This window comes from Melanaphis sacchari, unplaced genomic scaffold (assembly GCF_002803265.2).
Source record: "Melanaphis sacchari strain LSU unplaced genomic scaffold, SCAv2.0 Contig20_pilon_pilon, whole genome shotgun sequence".
NCBI classification, from domain to species: domain Eukaryota; kingdom Metazoa; phylum Arthropoda; class Insecta; order Hemiptera; family Aphididae; genus Melanaphis; species Melanaphis sacchari.
In genome coordinates this window covers 2,088,719-2,110,142 of record NW_020271042.1, presented here as the reverse complement: position 1 = coordinate 2,110,142, position 21,424 = coordinate 2,088,719, and the positions used below count along the sequence as shown (strand labels likewise).

At 24.2% G+C, this 21,424-nt stretch overlaps 1 protein-coding gene across 1 annotated transcript in view; it reads left to right on the top strand.

Moving 5' to 3' along the window:
* LOC112593632 (neuroligin-4, Y-linked-like) overlaps window positions 1-21,424 on the top strand; it is a 286,318-nt gene that overhangs the window by 254,086 nt on the left and 10,808 nt on the right. The window contains exons 4-6 of the mRNA XM_025338126.1: window positions 2,375-2,814; window positions 4,582-4,902; window positions 16,685-16,839. Of these exons, the coding sequence (XP_025193911.1) occupies window positions 2,375-2,814; window positions 4,582-4,902; window positions 16,685-16,839 (916 nt within the window). The remainder of the gene's footprint in view (window positions 1-2,374; window positions 2,815-4,581; window positions 4,903-16,684; window positions 16,840-21,424) is intronic.

Sequence of the window (21,424 nt, the reverse complement as noted above, 5' to 3'; positions counted from 1 at the left end):
TATTAAGCATTTAATTATTTTAATGGACCAGAGTTACAATTCTTTTAAACATAATGCCATTTTCTTTTCTGGTAATACTGTTTTAGATCAATAAAACAAAGGGTACTCATTATACTTTCATGAATAACACCCTTTACTGAGACCGACACTTGAATATTAATTCATTATATTTACAATGTTGTTCTAAGCAATGAACCCAAAATATTTCAAATTTGATTATAATTTTATGCACCATTAAAATATATTTTATTTAATTCAAGTCCATAAAGTTATATTACCTATAAAACTTATTAATAGGTACCAATTATCATAATTTGTAAAAATTATAATATTTTTATCCATAGTTTATATAAAATCTTTGTTTATTTCTATGTTTAATTGTCATTTAACTGAAATATAATTATCTTTATTGTTAAAAAAAAAAAAACTATTTTTGCTATCGATAAAAATCATTAACATAATATATTAAAAATTTGTTCTCCATGATTGAATTGGAAATAAATTATAATTATTTTTATATATATATTTTTTTTTATTTTGTAGAATTTAATATATGTTTTTTAGGTAAAATTATTAATATAAATAGTATTATATTAATTAATTATAATTATTTAAGCTCTAAGGTTAGATTAGTCTCTTTAAAAACATCTTTGATAAATAATTAATACATTTAATTAAATTAAGTATTACAAAATAATATTTATTTTTTTTCTGTGAATTTTCTGTGTAAAAGATAAACTTTAAAATTAAGTACCTCAAAGCTTTTGAACCTTCTCTAAAATCCTAGATTATCCCAACTTTATACAGCATTAGTATCTCAAAATAGTAAGTACGTATTGTAGAATTAAACTAAACTAAATTATATTCATTATAAATAAATTATAGGACAAATTGAAACATACTTAACCATAATTTATAAAATTAAACATTTTAGCCTGTAGGTATTACATTCCATAATTATTTTGATTCGCGAGCTTATAATACAAAATAATACATAAGCAAATAATATAACTAAAGTATCTGTTAAATATTTTAATTTAAATAGTCATTAACAATCATTTTTGTTACATATTTTTTCAAATTTATAATTTTTATTTTTACTGATTTTACTGATTTAATTTGTATTACGTATGTACTCATAAGGTTTGGTGAACAATAAACACTTAAATACTAATAATTTTGTATTTTTAAATTCAACACGAATGAAAAAATATTTTAAGATATGCTATAATGCAATGCGTGTCAACAAGAGAACATACTGGAAAATTTAAAAATTTAATAGATAAGACTTTTACTTTAAATTCCGATAGTAACAATGTATATTATGTCTAATTAATCTATTTCTTGATATACCTACAGATTACGGTATGAATCTAACACGACATGTGCTGTCAATTGATATAAATATATATTATTTGCTTCGTGAAAGTGTCAACAACATTATTTGAATATGAATTCTCTACAAAGTTTAAGTGTTTAATAATATAATAAAATATTAGCCAAAGAAATGAATATAGTTCGACAGGGCCAATAATCGGTGCAATCCATAAATATCTTTTTTACACCTTTTTTTTTTTTTAAATATATTTACAATCTGTATTATGCTATACAATAAGTAATATGATTAATAATTTACAAGACTGGACGGCTTGATAAAAGGGGGTGTCCAAACAACACTACTTCAATTCTAAGCTAGGTTAGTTTTAGTTTAGCTTAATTAGGGTTTTTTTTTTATTGGTTGTGGAGATCCCTGGGCCAATTTCGTTTTCAACGACGAGATGGGTTATCGGGAGAGTGGGGGAGGATTTTTTAAACCTAAAACAATAAATTTAGAGGAATCAAATTCTTCCCCCCCTTCTATAAATTGTAAAAAATTGATCACCATTATTGGTGTACTTTACATATAAACTATCTATACAATCAATAAAAATTGTATTTCGTAATAACTGCTTGCGTGTACACGCCCCCCAGTTTGAGAACCAGTGGTGTAAACAATAACGAGCAAAATGCCAAATAACCAAAAATTAGTCTATAAAAAGACTGTTGGTGCATTTCAATAATGAATTTTGTTTTGAAAACATTTAATTAGAATTACAATTAGAACATAACTAGTTAATTAATTTCAAATAGGTAAACAAAACAAAAAAACTAGTTCATGTTTTTATACTAATTTTGTTACATTATTTGTAGTTTTTTATTTTCATAACTACATATTAAGCATTTTGAAACTTGTGAATTGAACTATTTTTTGTACTCATGTTTATCTAATTTAATATTATTCCTGTTAATAATTATTGTTCTTGAAATGCAAAATACAAAATTAATTATGAAATACAGATTCAAATAATTTAACCATTGCGTGTGCATTTTATAGGACTTTTCCGTCGAGCGATACTGCTGTCGGGCTCGGCACTGAGCAGCTGGGCTCTGGTCGAGGACCCTGTGTCATACGCACTGGACCTGGCCAAACAGGTGAATTGTACAACTGATGGGACCGGAAACAACCCGGAACCAATCGTGGATTGTTTGCGGGAAGTGCCTCTAGATATGTTGATGTCTGCCGGCGTTGCGTTACCCACGTACCTAAGCGCGTTTGGACCTAGCGTTGACGGAGTGGTGGTCAAGAGCAATTATCAGGAAGATGTCATCACAAATTTACTGCCTGAATTTGATGGGTACAGTGGGTCCAGCGTAGCTTTTGGTGCCCGCAAGTTTCAAAAATTCGAATTTGGTAGCGGCATTAACAAGTATGACCTGCTGTTTGGCGTTGTCACGAGCGAGGCGCTTTGGAGGTTCAGCTCCAATGATATACAGGTAACACGCCCACGCCAAAATTTCCGTTAGTCTCTTTATCATTACATTTAGTACAAGCAAGTTTCCTGTATACCGTTTGTAGCTAATCATAATTTTATTGACGACTTACGTTTAGTTTATTGACTTTTTTTGTCAATAGTGAAAAAAAAATATTATATAAAAATAGAATATTCAACATCGACCAAAAATTATAATTAACTATAGTATGGTTGATTATTTAGTAAGTTTCAAATTAAACTATTCTAAAAGTTAAAGAAGACAATTTTATGTGTTGGTTGTATACGCATTTTTGGGAACTTTAATTTAGTCAAATGTGTTTAACTTGAGTTTAAGTAAAACGACTTGATATAAAATAAAATATTATCACATACGAAATCATGTATGTTCAAAATTTAAAATAAAATGGAGATTATAAAACTCCTTGACTTCAATACTCAATAAAAAACAGAATACCAGTAGTCTTTAACTTCTGACAGTTTTTACCCCTCGTAAATTTAAGTTTATTAAAAGAAACTATATAATAAAACAAAGTTATTGCGTATAGTATCTTTCTTGTAAAAATTAATTTTGCTTTATATTAAACTATTTTTTTTTTCATTTTGTTAGTTCAAAACTTTTTATTGGATCGATGTAATAGCTTTTTTGAAATATTTTTTTAAGACATAGTTTTTACTTGATTTACTTAGATATTTAGTGAATTTTAAGTTATTTATATAAAATAAATTAATATATAAAATATACTTTTGAATTTATAATAATTTTAGGGTTTAAATACTTATTTTTATTAAGAATCTACAACATATGTTAATAAATTACAAAAAATATTCAGAAATTAAAATCAATAATTTTTGAATAGCTCACTATTCAAAAAATCTCGTTAAACCACTAATAACTAGTGACGCAACTGTTGTCTATCTCTAATCTATATAAAGTAATAATACACTATATAAGACTATTTATAAATAAAATATACTATAACTCAATTCTACAAATTTATTCCACATTGAGAATACATAAAAATCGTTCTAGTTCATCAAATTCTTCAAAGCTCAACATATGTCATAAAAAAACGTCAGTCGAAAATTAACAGTAAACAGATTATATAATTATTATTTGTATGGTGTAACTTATTTTAGATATAAAACTCATGTTTCGATGTTTTTTTTTTATTTTTATTTTTATTTACTTTAATCAAGTGTTTAAAAATTAAACATTTGTTTCTGATCATCGCATAAAACGATTTTGTTGGTGATCTTAACTATGTTTATTTTCTGTATTGAATACAATTTAAAAAACCATTTTATTTTATACGGCATAATGCGATTTTTAATGATATACGTTCCCACGTATTAAACCAAAAACGAAATATATTATCATTGATACCACCTCGTTGTGATAGTTGAAATGAAAAGCAGCAGAGGTTTGAGTAAAACAACAACCAAAAACTTTGGTCTCTTTAATTTCTCTTTTAGGTGTTTTTGAAATGACTCTGGAGAGAAATTTCATTTTAACGCATATAATATCTTACCACGTTTTTCTGTCACGTCCAATTCCTATTCCCACGGGATCACCGACTCGTACAAGAAATTTAAAAGTCCTTTCCTCCTCTCATACCCATTTTCACCACTGTAACTCCATGTCATTGTTTGACTCTTATCATTTCTCTCTCACTCTCTCTTTCATTTTTTCTTTTTCTGTCTATATATTTCTAATCCTCTCCTAAATCATTTTCATAGCATATATTTATCTGATACTCTCTCGTTTCAGGCTGGCTTTGAAGGAGAGCGCCGAGATAAGATCTTGCGCACGTATGTTCGAAATGCATACAGCTATCACCTGTCCGAGATATTTTTCACCATCGTCAACGAGTACACAGACTGGGAACGGACTGTCCTACACCCAATAAACACCAGGGACGCGACGATTGCGGCGCTCAGTGACGCCCAGTACGTTGCACCTCTGGTGCACACCGGTGACATGCTAAGTCAGCCGAAGACACCGGCCACCGACGACCTCAACAAGGATCGGAGGACCAAATCATTTTTCTACGTATTTGACTATCAGACCAGGGACGGCGACTATCCACAGGTTAGTGTTCGAAATTATATCGTACAATTTGATCAAATTTCATGACTTTTTCATTATTATATAATTTTAATAAGGAGTAATTTCAATGTAAATGGTAATCGAATGTCATATATTGGTTTGCAAAAAATATAATAATAAAATGATTATTACTCCGCAATGAACACGTACAGTCCATTTCTAAAATTGCAGTGTCCTATAACTTTAGAAAACCGTAACTATATATTTATGGTGACATAATAATTCTTGGTAACTATCTAATCTCACAAATCATATTTTTCAATTTACTTAGTCAGCTTATTATGAATAAATGCGACTATATAACATACTATTATAATTTTTAAAGTAATACGTTACTACTACAATATAAAAAAAGTAAAGTTTTCATTATTTTTATTCTTTATTCATTAACTCCCATTTAACAACAAAACACGGTACACAGATATTTGATTAAAATGAATAATAGAGAATCTTAAAAAACAAACACAATTTTTCAAATAAAACAAAATGACAACTCAATATTTAAAATATTTTTTTAAATATAATATTATGAAAAAATAAAACAATATACTGAAAACGAGATTTGAGATACCAAAATTAAACTAAATAAAAGCAATACCACAATATTATCGCATAATTATAATACATGACCAAAATATTCAATCAAACAACTTATTAGTTTATTAAATATTTTAACTTTAAAGATTTTCAAATGAATAATAATAACAGCCATTAAATTTCAGAATGTATAGTTAAATAAATTAAATAAATTATATTTTTTCCATATAACAACAATAATAAATAAAGCTATATTTATGTGCAGTACACTAGTCTCTAATTCATAACTGATTACTACAACAAAATAAGACAAGAATTACATCGACTTAGAAATTGTTCATGCGATTAAAATAAAAAATTAATGAATAAATAACAAAACAATTTAAAATGTGTAGGTACATTAAAAGTTTACATTCCTTTCAGTTAAATCAATCTTATTGAACAAATCTTGAAAAGAGATGATAAAAATTTTGAATATATGGTGATTGAGTACATCTTTTAAGACAATTGCATACAATACTCGTAGTGGTAAATATTTAATATAAAAAAAAATCATTTTTCATAGAAATATGTAACTTATAATTTAAAAGTAGATATGACTTAAATGCTCAATAATTTATTAATTTTGTTTCAGTCAAGAAAGATTAAAAATTACTTTTCTTTGTTTTGTTTAAAAATTGAATATATATTTTGAAAAATAAAAAATTTTAATTCATGTAGGTTAGTCATACTCTATTGAAACTTATGATTTTATTCGAATAAAGTTTTGAATGATTTAGGAAATTCATTGAAATTAGTTGTGGTTTGTTTTGTTAAATTCACCAATTTCTAATTATTTAATCATATTGATTTATACTTTCAATCCCAATTTCAACCTTGGTAAGTTTACTAAATTTACAGGAGTTAGATGTTCATATAGTAATTATAACAATAACTTTATTTTTAAAGTAAGAATGTTTTATCTTATTATTTTTTTTTTTTTTAAGAATGAATTTTATTTGATATTGACAGTAAAATGTGTATTGTTTTATGATAAATAGTAATAAACAGTACTAAAGTTATAATATCATACTAATATATGATTCTATTAGATGGTTATTATTTATTAATAATTGATCACGAATCTAAAATCTGTTAAGTCTTCGTAAAAATATAGTTTTTGTTAACAAATTATAAGTGTTCAATTAAGTACTAAAATTAACTGTTTGAAAATATTTTTGTAATTATTAATTTACTTATAGTATCTATTTTTAAAACACAAATTATTTATATATATATATTTAAATATATGTTTAATTATATTGCATAAATATCATATTTTATTAAAAACTATTTAATTTTTTGAAATAATGATTCTTCGTAATATTATATAATATTTAACCTAATCAATAAACGTTATAAACAAATTGAACAATGCTTTGATAGTAGGAAAATTATATATGATATTTTTAAATACCTAAATTAAAGATTAAATGACTGATGTTGAGAAAACTCATCAAAAGTTTGAAGTATAGAAATTTGTGGTTATCATAAATACAAACACTATGTAATTTAAAGTTTTAAGACTTAACTTCAAGTTAAAGATACATCTTAAAAGCTCATTAATGTGAAATAACAAAACTATTTTCGTTAGAATTGTATTAAAATACAAAAATATATAAAACGTGTATTATTGATCATTATTCAAGAGCTTAATATTTTATTATTTTTCTATTATTTTATTTACTACTAAATATAATTATAGTAATGAAATTAAATATATAATTATATTGAAAATACAATTAACATAACTTTTTTTCTTTGGCTTAATATTATATTTCTCAAAATTTTTATTGATTATCAATACATTTAAACGATCCATAGAAAAAAAAAAAAGATATGTATTAAGAATAAGGAAGATAGTGAAAGACGAAAAAAATTGAAACTTAATGAATAATATGTTAATATCTACTTTATTTACATGCCTATCACATTAACCATAGCTTTTTGGAATTATGTTTTTAAAATTAATAAAATAAACAACTTTTTATTTGATAACAATAAAAGAGATAAGGAGAAATCTTTTTACTCGTTTGAATATTTTTGTTGGTTTTTACTAAATGTTTCCATTTGCAGAAAATAGATAAATTTTAAAAATATTATTGAAATTAAATTTCTCGGTACATCTTTGTACATCATTTTTTTATCTATGTTATTATTTTATCGACCTTTTTATAGGAACAAAACCACCATAATAGCATATTTATGTTGTTGGTATGATCTACGGAATACAAATAATAAATTATAATTCCAAACATTTTATATAAGTATCATGTAACCTACATTATTATGTATTTGGACAAGTTACATTGTGATTTGTTACGGCGTAAGACAACGTTTTTGTTTCGCTTGACCATATCGTATAAATAATATGAATATGAATAGGTTGACAAATTGCATACACACGTGGCCACATATTTTTTTAAAATATAGACATGTATGAAGACACAGGCGCGTGTATTATTGTTATTGATGGCATTGGGTATGAAGGGTACGTGTAACACGCTTGCTACACGCAACTATATAGCTATATATCAAGGCACGTAGTAAGCCAAAATAATATTTCGAAAAAATGTCAGAAAATAGATGGGTAGGTAAGCACCTATATTTAAAGCTGGCATAATATTGTATAAATGTATTATTAAAATGTACAATGTAGCTAAAATTATAACTTTAAAAGACATCAATTTGTTAAATTATTATTGTTTATATCTAAAGTTATTGTAGATATATTGTAGAATACAACTGAGTATAATAAGATATCTTCTGTTACTATAAAATTATTCTAAATTCAAAGCACATAAAATTGTTCTGAAAAATTAAAAATATTAAATATTGAGTTAATGTATTGTCTATTATTTACAGTAGCATTTAAAATTTAGATAAAATAATTTGAATGGATCAATAATAATTGTTAAGTTATACAAGTCCTGAAACAAATTACAATTTTTTTCGTTTAATAATTAATTTCCCCCAAGTTAGAGGGTATCCACACTGGTGGACCTCCCTCCTCACGCCATTCATGTTATACTTACCTTTTCTTTGTTATCATTTTTACTTATTGTATGTATATAAATTACAGATTGCAAATATTCTATTTTATCTAATAGAAAAAAAAAAAAATAATAATAAATTTAATGCGTTATGTTTAGATGTTCATATAAATTACTATTTAGTTTTTACTGAGTTTATACAAAACGCAAAATGTATAATATAGTACTTGTTGAAATCTTAAACATATTTTCGTTAAAAATTAAAACAATTGTTACTTTATAGGTTACGAAAATCAAATAACTTTTCTAGTTGCTAAGTTCATCACGCACCACCATTATACATATAGGTGGTATACACTCTTGATAATACTCTATACAAATGAATTCACTAACAAATAAAATGGAGAAAGGGGAATAGGAATCATCGTGTAACTGTGTAAAGAACGGTTAAGTTAGGTAGGAAAGGCTGTGACGTGAACAAACAAAAAAAAACTAAAACGAGAGAAAAGAATAATCATTTCTTTTTTCCGCGTGATACGCGCATTAGATCTGTCGGTTAGATAATATATTATATATACGACTTTTTGGATTTTCTGCCCAAGTGACTGCATACTAGGGAGTCAGACGAAAAAAATACGTCTAACTATAACGAGGTTTCTGACTTACGGACCGATATCATGTGTGTATATGTGTGATGAAAACGATGTGTGCTATGTACGCAACAGTGTACCCGGAGGGATTAACATCGTGTTGGTATGTGTGGTTCAGTTTTCTTTAAAAATCGCAATAGAACATGTTGTGCGTGTGATAGCGAGTGAAATTAAATGAAGAATCCGTCGTTGTTCATCAGGCCATATTAAAAATAATCGGATTTACGTACTATAATGGGTATACAATATACGAAAAGAAAGAAACAATAATACCGCGTGACAGAAATTTTTGCTGAATTCTTTACAACTTGAGGTTTCTGATAGCCTCGGATTTTGTATATAAATACAACGTACTTCATTTATCGGTGTCGTCAAATGAGATGAAAAAAAAAAAAGAAGAAAAACCACGAGTAATTGATACGGCGAAATTAAATGTATTGGAATGGGTAAAATACCAAAGAAGTATTGCCATTTGTACAAGTACGAGCAGGTCAAAAGAAAGAAGAAAATGTGATAAGGAAATAATATATATAACGCGCACTTGTGCACCACGTATAGATAGATTTATTCGTATGTTTTTAACCCTCTGACATTGCAATGGATTAGAATAGATTTTCGACGGTTATTTATTTCTCGAGACTTATATTGCACCATTATAGGTCTTTTGTGACGCTCAGTATGTATAATCCAACTTCACTGACGGGAATTCGCTTTAAGTATTTAACTCGTCAAAAATGTAATTTTTCATAGCGCAAAGCATGTAATAATTATTATACTCAAAGTACTTTTTTTTAATCCGAATTTAATGAAACATATAAATATCTTAATGGTAATAGGTAGTTAAAACAAACAAATATAAAATTAATCCAGAAATATATTTTAAATTGCTTAATATATTAAAAATAAATTACAACAATTCTACCGCTTAGATTTAATAAATTATTAAGATTTAGTGAATTAAATAAATAACTTTCATAACACAAATGAATTTATACAAATAATATAAATTTCAAAATGTACGCACTAAATGTAGCATTAAAATTCTTAAGACGTTAAATTAATTTGATTATAAAATTAGAGTAATAATATAATAATTCAAAGACAGTTAGTAAAAATATAATTAAACAATAAAAATACATTTATACGAAACAAACCTTTTGGTAATAAGATTAATTTCAAATAATTTGTGTTTGAAAAAAAAAATAATTCTGAATTACTAACTTAATCTATAAAATACCATTTATCGAAAAAAGAAATACTTTTTTATTATTTTAAAAATGAATAATAAATTAAATAATTATTATTTATTTATTTTATTATTTTGTTCTATATGCATATAAAAATATTATATAAACAAGAAAATACACTAATAAAATAAATAGTATGATTGATTCAACTAATTGTAAGTTTATCAAATTTGAATTTGTGAGTTTTAAGTTTATATCAAGATTCATACTTCAAAAATACGGGAAATTAATTTTTTATAGTTATTACTGTTATTAGAATAATTTTTTTTGTCTCTTCGTCTGGCAGAAGTTTTCAATTAAAAATTATTTGAAAATAATATTTATCATCAAAGTTATGATGACCACATTTAATAATAATAATAAATACCTACAATTAACTGACTTTAGTAATGAATTCAATTCAATTATTCATTAACTTTCAATTGAAAATGTACAACTAACTATATGTAAAATAATAATAAAAAAAAAATGATTGGTATGACATAGAATTCTGTCGTTAACTAAATTAATTTATGATATACAAAATAAATTCCACATTTCGTTCAAGTATAAATTGCTTTCAATTAAAAATGAAATGTGTATATATCCATAAATTGAAATGTATAATATAATAGATTCAATTTCAATTAATTAAAATCTTCGTGTTTTAATCTAAAACAAGTCACAAAATAATAGATAAGTTGATAAATTATTTATAAAATAACATTTGGTGAATCCTTTCTATAAATAATTTATTTTATATTTTATGTTAATTTTTTTTTTTTTTTGTACAAAATTCGTAAACCAAGTTATATATTTTGATCTTGCTTAAAGGGGGTTAGTTAGAAAATTTCACAACTAAAATAAAAACACAAATGTTCAATGACTTAGTGACTCTGTGGTTTTCTAATTAAAATTCAATATTTACACATTTAACTATAGAATCTTTGCAATTATGAGTAAATAAAATATATGTGCTACATACAAACGAAATGTTTCACGGTAAACATTTCCATTAACTTAATTCATTAATAATTGAATACGTGTGAATTTTAAAATAGTAAATGAATATATATATATATATATGAACACTTTAATGCTTTTATAAATTAAATGTAATTAAAAACTACGGGAAAAGACTTTGCAATAAAAATTATTGACATCATTGCATTTAAGTATAAATAAATTACATACGTCGCGTTTGTGTCTATTTTCTATACTTCTATAGGATTATCATTTGTCACAGAGGTAGTCCTTGGGTATAAAAATCATAACAATAAAAGAAAATAAATAAAAAATAAAATCATTGACGTACAATGACAAAAAAGATTAGACAATTGATTCTATTTGTAGTGAACAATAGAATAGTAATTGTACATAATATACTGTTTTCAACGAATAATTTTAAATAATTTATAATAACATTACTCAAAATTTAAATGATTATTATTTATAATATAGTTCAATTGACCATATTATTTGAAATAATATAATTTTTTTTTTAAATTACTTATTCACTTATAGTAAGATAAAACTCGGTAAATACAAATCGATGTTTTTTAGATCGCAATTAAAATATGGTGTGTTTAGACATTGATATCAAAATTTACATTTAGGTTTAAAAATCTTATAGTTAATTCAAGTGTCGTTGTTCATAACCCCCGACCATTTAAAACCAACGGAAAGTATGACAATTCTTATTTCTAGTGTTAAAAAATAAAATTAAAAAACTAAATTTTGCACGTTTATAAAAAGAATAAATAAAATTATGTTTTTAGTTTCATGATTAACGATCTAGGATAAAGTTTCTGAAATAAGATACAAAAAAAAAAAAGCATTCATAAAGCATACAAAATATAATATACAACAACGAATAAAATATTTAAGAGTTGAAAATGTACGATATTTTTTCTGTTAAATAAAAAGAAAAATATATGAACTACGTTAGTCAGTCGTATAGGTGATAAACATTTTTGTTCCGTGTTATTATCATAATATGCGTAGCGTATGTATGTTGACGCCAAATTCATATACATAGGTGTAATAATATGTATATATATTATGTGTTGCGGTCTGGCAGACCGACGAATTAGATTCGGACACTCTCGTTTATACAAGTACAATAATACTACATCGTGCCAAGTGCACGGCGACGACCGCTAATACGTATTTGAAACAAAAAAATAAAATAAAAAAATAATACAAACAAGTTTTCGGGAGCTTAACAATTTTACACGGCCGTTTCACACGAAAAGTGCTAAAGTCAGCACCAGCGGGTCCGAATTAAACACCGTAATAATTCACCAGCAGGTACCTCTACCTATAGTTTATGACCATATAAATATCTGTTTGTGTGTGCGTGTGGCACCAGTGTCTGGTTAATAGGCATTAAAAACGTTGAGTGTCAAAATGTACTGCGCTCATAAAACTGTTGCTTTATGCTAATAACGCAAATCAGATGATTTAATATTATAATAATATAATAGTATAATGTTGGACGTCGGTGGGATTTTCAACTGGTCATGTCCAATGACAAATTTCGAGTGACTGTGACTGTCGTGGCAAGTGCAAGATTCACCAACAGTTGGCGGAAGAATATTTTAAATTGGACACAAAAAAATCACGCGTGCTGCCGACGAAGACTTACACTCGAGTCAGGTCGTTGAGTATGAACTTTGTACCTACACGTATATGGCGTATACAACTACTCGTAGGTGCTCAAAACACACATACAATAAACAAACGCTTCTATACAACACAATAATATTCTCTTACCTACATTTGAAACTGTTGACGAGTACAATAAAATATATATTATACGAGTATTATTATTATAAATTGTGTTGGTTTAACCGTAACGGAAGTTAACAATACACCAATAACATAATTTCATGTCCTAAAGCAAAATATTCATATTGTATCCTTTTAAAAATTTAAAATTAATTTGTTGATCTGAATTTAAAATTAGTTAAGCAAGGGATATTTTGTCGCCATTCACTAGAAATTATTATTCAAGTTAAATATATTTTAATTAACTGTAAAAAGAATATTTATTAGTTTTAATAAAAAATAAACAAAGTATATTCAAATATTTCCATAAAAAAAAATAACAAACATCAATGTATTGTACATATTATATAAAACGCTTTAAAATACAATCACTTACATACTTTACAACCTCAAAGTATAAAATATTATATGAATAAAAAAATAAGAAAGACATGAACTAAATCGATCAACATTTAAGTTTATAACTAATCTACATAGTTACTTGTTAGATTATTCGGAATAAAAACATTTAAATGCATCGACGTCGTTAAGCTTTAATAAGGTTACCCAATAACTATTACAATATACTTGGTAGAGTTTGTTATTGTTGTTGAAACTAAAAAGGAACAAGTAATTTTAGATTCCAGTTAATCGATCAAGCTCTTCTGAATGACTTAACTACGGATTAATTATTTGTTTACTGATGTTGTATACTTTGAGTTTTTAGATTTGTATACATATTTCTTTAACGTACAAAAATTTAAATAAAATGAAACTAATATATTATGTGCATTGATACATGTTTATCGGTTGTATAAAACATAGAATTATTCTATTTTGTAAGATCAAATAAAATCATATCGCTGTTAATTAAATATATACTAATTTAACACAATAATATGAATTAACTTTATACACTGTTAATAATGTATATAAAATATGTAATAACTAACAACCACTACTTAAAGAAAAGAATCTTAAAATATTAAAAGTTACACATTTATATTAATATAATTTATTTGAATTTGAATATCTATATTAATAATTTAAAATATGTTTACAAACAGTGTTTATAGGTCAAAACTATAATATTAATACTCACAAAGAAAATAATAGTAGTTTAGTAAAAAAAAAAGAATTAACAACTAAAAATAAATTACGAATTGTTTGTATTATTATATATTATAATTTAGGTAAAATTTGATAAAATATTAAATAACTATTCAACACATTTTTATTAAGTAACATAATCTATATAAATATGAAAACAAAAATTCTTGTCACACATGTTCTCTGAAACTACTTGTCTGATTATTTTGCTTTTTTAAGTTCATCTTGGATCAAGGCTTAAGAGTTTTAAGTTTCTAATTCTATAAATTAATTAAAAATTGAGTTATTAATTTTTTAAATTATCAGAAAAATGTACATAAAGATATTTTTTATTTCATTCATATTACCAATTATGAATTTTATTAGAAATTATTATTTCAGTAAATAGCTGATGTAATACAAGTTATAACAATACAACAATTTTTTTTTTTTTTTTTTATTTCACACTATTGAAATTTTATAAGATGTTGATTTTTGATTCAGAATGAAAAGAAAAAAAATTAGATCGTTCAACAACAACAACAAAAAAAAAAAAAAAAAGTAACTTAAAAATAAACTGTTATTAAATTATCAAAAAATAAAAACGACGCTGTATGGGAGAAGTTATGTTAAGTTGATACGTCAGTAATATCATCTATACACAAAATTAGCAAACCAAAATTATTAGTTATCCATATGCGTTATGCTTGATGTTAGCATTAAAGAACCAAATTTAACACAGACGTATTTTGTACTGGTAACAAAGTGCACGGGTATAGCTAGTATAATATACTCGTAAATAATATATATATTAGGTGTTTAAAAACTCATTAAGATAGAATTTTTGTAAAAAAAAAAAAAAAAAAAAACATAAACTTGTAATGTGGTGTATGATAAAATATTCAATATTCTGTAGAATCTTACAAAATGGTGTAATCTAATATAATGATTTAATTTTTTGATTCTAAATAGAGAAGTAGAAATATTGATTATAAAATGATGCGAGTTCTTTCCCTTGCAGATTAGATTTTTGATTGCTTATCTAAAACATAAAAATAATATCCTTTAAAAATACATTATAAAAATTCAACATTTTCTCTAATGATTATCAAAATGTATTCTAAAGTTAAGATTAACAGAACAGGTCAACAATAATAGTTATGTATTTTCGTAAAAAACCTATTCACATGTATTCCTATTTTCATTTTTTTTTTCTATTAAATGGAACACATAGTAACATAATAAAATACATAAAGCTTATCATATTTAACCTAAATAAGTGGAAAAATATTTTTTATATTTTTTATACATAATATAATATTTTTCTACCATAGATTACTACTCGTATTTTTATATGAAATAAAAATAATTAAATATAAAATAATATATAACATTACATCATTAAGTATCAATGTATCATGTATTTTGCTAAAATACGATGATTTATAAAATTATAATAGGTACTCCAATTGTCTAAAATTCCCCCAAATTTTCTATAACTAAATGTTAAATAAAAATTAATGTTACTTTATGAACATTTAGAGCTTTTTCTTTTACATCTGTGTAATTTTTAATCTTGGTACTCATTCTAATATATTTTAATCATTCTAAGTTTAATTTATCGTTGGGTTTCATGGTTTAAATCCTTATTTTGTTTTCTTTTACGTATATTTATATAAATAAGAATAACTAGAATAAGTGTTGCAATGGGGGAAAGTCTAAGTGCAATGTTGTGTATTTTAGAATATAATACCATACTTAATAACTTAAAAATGTAGAGACTTTTGTTTTCAAGTTATATTCTAGTATTATTTTTTTTTTAAATTAATACCAAATAATTTTAAATTATGAATATATTTTGATAATCTCTTGGATATTTATAATCGTAGTAAATACATTTATTAAATTTTTAATAAAAACATAATTTTAGTTTTAAATAATTATAGGTTTATGTTTAAATTTTCCTGCAATATTTTTTTCATTAATTAACTTTTTTATATATAAACACTTTTAAAATTATGATTTATTATTAAAATTATTATTTCATGTTCCTTGTATCTATATTTATTTAGTAAAATTGTTTATACTCTCAATATAAAAATATATTGTTATTCATAAATTTTAGATACATTTTATGATATTAGTAAATATTTTATTATATTACCAATAATAAAAAAATAGTATGTTAAACATGCTAGTCGCATGAACAAGGACAATTACAATGAAATACTATTCTATCAAATAAGTTATAATGTACTTTTATAATTTAGATTTAATAAAATGTATTTATAGATCAAATTAATTAAAATAAATTATTAATTAATTATATTTATATTATGAATACTATTTTAACTATCTAAAATACATTTTAAAAATGTATTATTATAATTTGTATTCACAAGTAACATAATAAAAACTATTCGAATGTGATATTAATACATAATTTTTTTTTTCCTTATAGAGAATAGGTACTGCTCATGGAGAAGAACTTCCATATATGTTCGGCGCCCCGATGGTAACTGATGGTATGAATCATTTTTCCAGAAATTTTACAAAAGCAGAAGCTTTGTTGTCTGACGCTATGATACTCTACTTGGGAAATTTTGCAAGAACTGGGTAAGTAAACTTGTAATGTACCTCCTATCAAAATTATTTTTAGTTTTATGAACAAATGTTTATTACAACATTGCAGTTAAAATTTCTTTTTCCAAAAAAAAAAAAAAAAAAAATTAAACTGACACTTTTAAATTGAAATATAAATTTCTTCGAAAAAATATTAAAATCATGAACGTTTTACTATATATTATGACAACGACATCGGTAAAACCATATAAAATATAGCAATATTTTTATTTTAAGTAATAAGTTTAACGAAAATCATGTAAATACTGTTTTAAAATATATTTTATTAGATTTCAGAATTTTTGTATAGAATGTCAATGGATTTATTGATAATATCATTTATCGTATAACTGTGTTACGTTTTTATTATATATTCTATCATACCTTTAAAATTATGAAAAGGTAACATCTTTAATTATTGATTGTTAATATAGTACCAATAAATTATAGATAATTTGTTATTAAATAATAGTGTACGCATACATATAATACAATTTTTTTTTTAATTCGCAGCTTGCATTAATTTGAAAAGAAGTTTCAATTTATTTTAAAATGATTTAGGTAATTTTAATTTCCGATGAGAATACTTTTTATTCATTTCATATGATGTTTCAACTTTTAATTACATTTAACAATACTTTTTGATCAGTTATTATCATAATTAACTAATTGCATTTTAAATGCGTATTACATTATTTACGTTTTCATTTCATTCCATTTATTCCAATCTAGCTTTATTCTATTAAATGGTACGCGTACATACACGGATTATTCAAATACTAGTATACATCATAATATGTTAACTTTAATACTATTAAACCACCAATATTACCATAATCAAAATTTGAAAAAATACCATGTGATTTTGGTTATAAATTGCGTTTATAAAATATTTATTAGATATGACAGTAGTTTGTATTAAGACAATTTATAAATTATATATCTGAAAATAAAATGAGAATATAAACATTTATAAAAGAATGATAATTTATAGCTAAGAATTTAACTCTTATTTGGCTTCATTTTAATCAATAATATATAAATTATTATTATTATTTTATTGGATACAAATAAATTTATAATTTATAACACAAAGACGTAAAAAAAATAATGTGTTTTAAATTATTTCAATGGTATGACATGTTTAGAAATTTAAGATATTAGAGACGTTGTTAATAGAGTTTAAAAAAAAAATAAAAGCAGGATACCGTGTAACCCGATCAGAGGAGTTAAAAGCTGTAATATATGTAACGAGCTCAACTAACAAGGCATCTGAAACTTGATCAGGAGTTATGACGTATTCTCAAAATGTTCCATAATTTTCATTTAACGGTTTAAGAAAAGCAGATAATTTGACAAGATAGAGCATTATCACTTGCTATAAGATATACACGATGATTCTATAACTTTTAATAAGGAACATTTATTTAACAGTATTGAAGTATATAATATTATATAACCATAAGAGGTTCATTAGAAATTCCAACCTAGAATTTTTCAGAAAGTTTCTCATCGCATATTTACATACATAAACAATAATCATATAATACGAACATATTTTACTTGTATTGTTGCATTTAGTAAATGTATTTTTTTAAATCATATAAAATATTATAATACGTTAACCGATGTGAATTAAATAAAATATTGTACACTATTACTTTGTTTTGTATCGGCTACTTATATCGTTATCATATTCGTAAAAATCAACAGCAAATTTTCCCTAGGAATAATCTGTATATTAACACAATAAAAATAATTTGCGATAAAAAAAAGTAGATATTAAAGATAAATATCATTCCTAAATAATTTAATTTATATTATACCAATTTAATATTAATATTTGATTTGCATAATATTCATAATAATTTCAGTTTTTAGTTATATTGCGCCTCTAATAAACATGGCTCTTCCAATCAGACTTAATGCTCGAACTGAATTCGAATCACCGTGAAATAAAAATACAAATAATTCATAGAAATGATTTTCATCATAAAAATATTAACATTTTAATAGATATTTCGACAGAAAGCAATATTTTTTTTTTACATTTTTCTATCTTATATTATATTACACAATTAAAATTAAAAATATAAACGGATTAAAATATTTAATAAAGTGTTCATATAATGATTAAGATTGAAAATAAAATTACCTAGAAATTTCCCAGGCTTATTAAATAATTTATAACAATAATTATATTTTTAATGACCAGAATATTATTCAGCGCAATAAATGTTTATACTAATAAATTATGTATTTTTCCGAGCTCATAATTGAATATTAACACGATGGATAAAATATTTGCACCTAAACTCACTTCAATACAGTCTTATATCAATTAATCCACAATCAAGTATGAAAATTTGCCCGTTTTATACAAATGATTCCATTGCATTTATCATTTAGATTAATACCTACCACATAAGTATAATACGTATAACTTAGTGCATATTATAAATTAATTTTTACCAATAATATTTCCTGGCCTTACAAGTCTTCTAGCACGGTTTCATTGTAAATTAATTTTAACTCTCCTACAGTTCCCTCCCCATCAGTAGCGATTTATCGTTCATTGTTGTAGAACATGTTATTATTATCTCCCATTGTTTAGCGATCTACGTGGTGGAATCGTGGTGGTTGTACAGTAGAAGGTGAAAAACGGTCGCCCCGCAAGCTGCAGGCCTCAGGTGATTGTAATATTAAAGCAATACACTATATATGTAATAATATATTGCATATACTCGTAACATGTGATATGTTTACATGTATATGTACTATATACAGTATAAGTATAAATACACGTCGGATACCCACGTTGCCTCACACTCCTTCCAGTAAAAAATCAATGTTTCACTCGGCCGAATTCTTTTTAGCATAATTTTCAAAAGGATATTAAACGAAAAACTGTCTTTCGATTCACTGTCTTGTCGCCACTACATAAACTTTATTATTATTTGTTTTTTTTTTTTGTTATTTTGTTATTATTATTATTTTTTTTTTTTTTAATTCAATTACTAACATATTTTAGATTATTTTTACGGACCCGTGAAAGTTATGAGTGTTCGGAAATTAAGAGATTTGGACCCTTCGTAACGGCAAAAGCAATACCACCGACACTGAGCTCACCAATCATTTTTTTGTTCAAAAACATCTGCCTCGTTTTGGATTAAAAAACAAAAGAAAATAAATAAAATAGGGACAAAAAAATATAACACCATCTTGGAACGTTTCCATTAAGAATTATCAGAAATAATTTAACTTTTTGAATTATACTCTAAGAATTCATAAATATGTATAAGTTGTAACTGGCTAAAGTATATAATAATAATTAAAAACCAAACAAATAAGGATGTGTATAAATATTTGATAAATATTGCATAAACGGAATAAGTAAGATATTAATGATATTTTGTTTATATTTAAATAATTGTTTGTGGTACTTTTACATGATTATAAAGTTTCTCATATGATGTTTTACACCTATTTTAATATAGTTAAAGCCACTTATGAAAATTTTATATCATTTTGTGAAAAAACAAAAAAAACTATTTTAAAATAAAATTATCCTGCAATAAATTTATTACTGTAATACAAATGATGACGTACATTTTTGTCTTAAAATCTGTTCAAAAAGAGTTCCGAGTAAAAATTAATAGATCAATAATTATTAAAATTATAAGATTTCAAATCATGTTTTCCGTTTTTGATTTGAAAAAAATATATATGTATTTCATCTGATTTTGAATTATTTGAAATGATTTTAATGTTTTAAAATAAATTTAAACTTTGAGCATTTTTTTTAAATGCATTATATGTTTTAATTATATATTTATACATAATATGTATAAGCTTTCAAATTTTATTATTGGACATTTCTTAAAAAAAAATTTGAAAAATTATTCATGTATTTTTTAACTAATACAAATATTGCATATTATTTAACATTAACATGATGAAAGATATTTAGGAATCACGGATCCCCTTACCAATTTTTTCAAATATCTTTGTTTTTACAAAACATCTTTTATTCTCATAACTAAAATTAAAATATTTATTTTTTTTATATTACAAATTACTTAAGTGAACATACAAAACATATATATTTATAATTATTTTTATTACAGTTAATTTTTTATAAAAATGTAATATATAAATTATTTATTTTTTTTAATATTCTTAAAATTAATTTTTATTTACTTTATGTGATGGATGGTGTTGAATCTCTTTGAAAAAAAAGAATTATAATAACCCAATAATATTTTAATAATGCACTCATGCCATGCATTGACGTGTGTTATGTATTAAGGCAGCCACGAAGCTCCGAAATGAGTATATGGACCTCCCTGGGGACAGTTTAAGAACCACTGTACTATAATATAATGGTATTCTACAATTCTAGTCATATTATATATTTTAATTTTAAACAGAATTATGAAGATTTTTAAATTGTAATATTTTACGCACTGATAATTCATTTCAAAATTAAAACATAATAAAAACAGCTCTAACATAGCACAAATAGTGTTGTTACAATAATGTTTGATAATAGGTCATTTTATTCTAATATTAAAAGTAA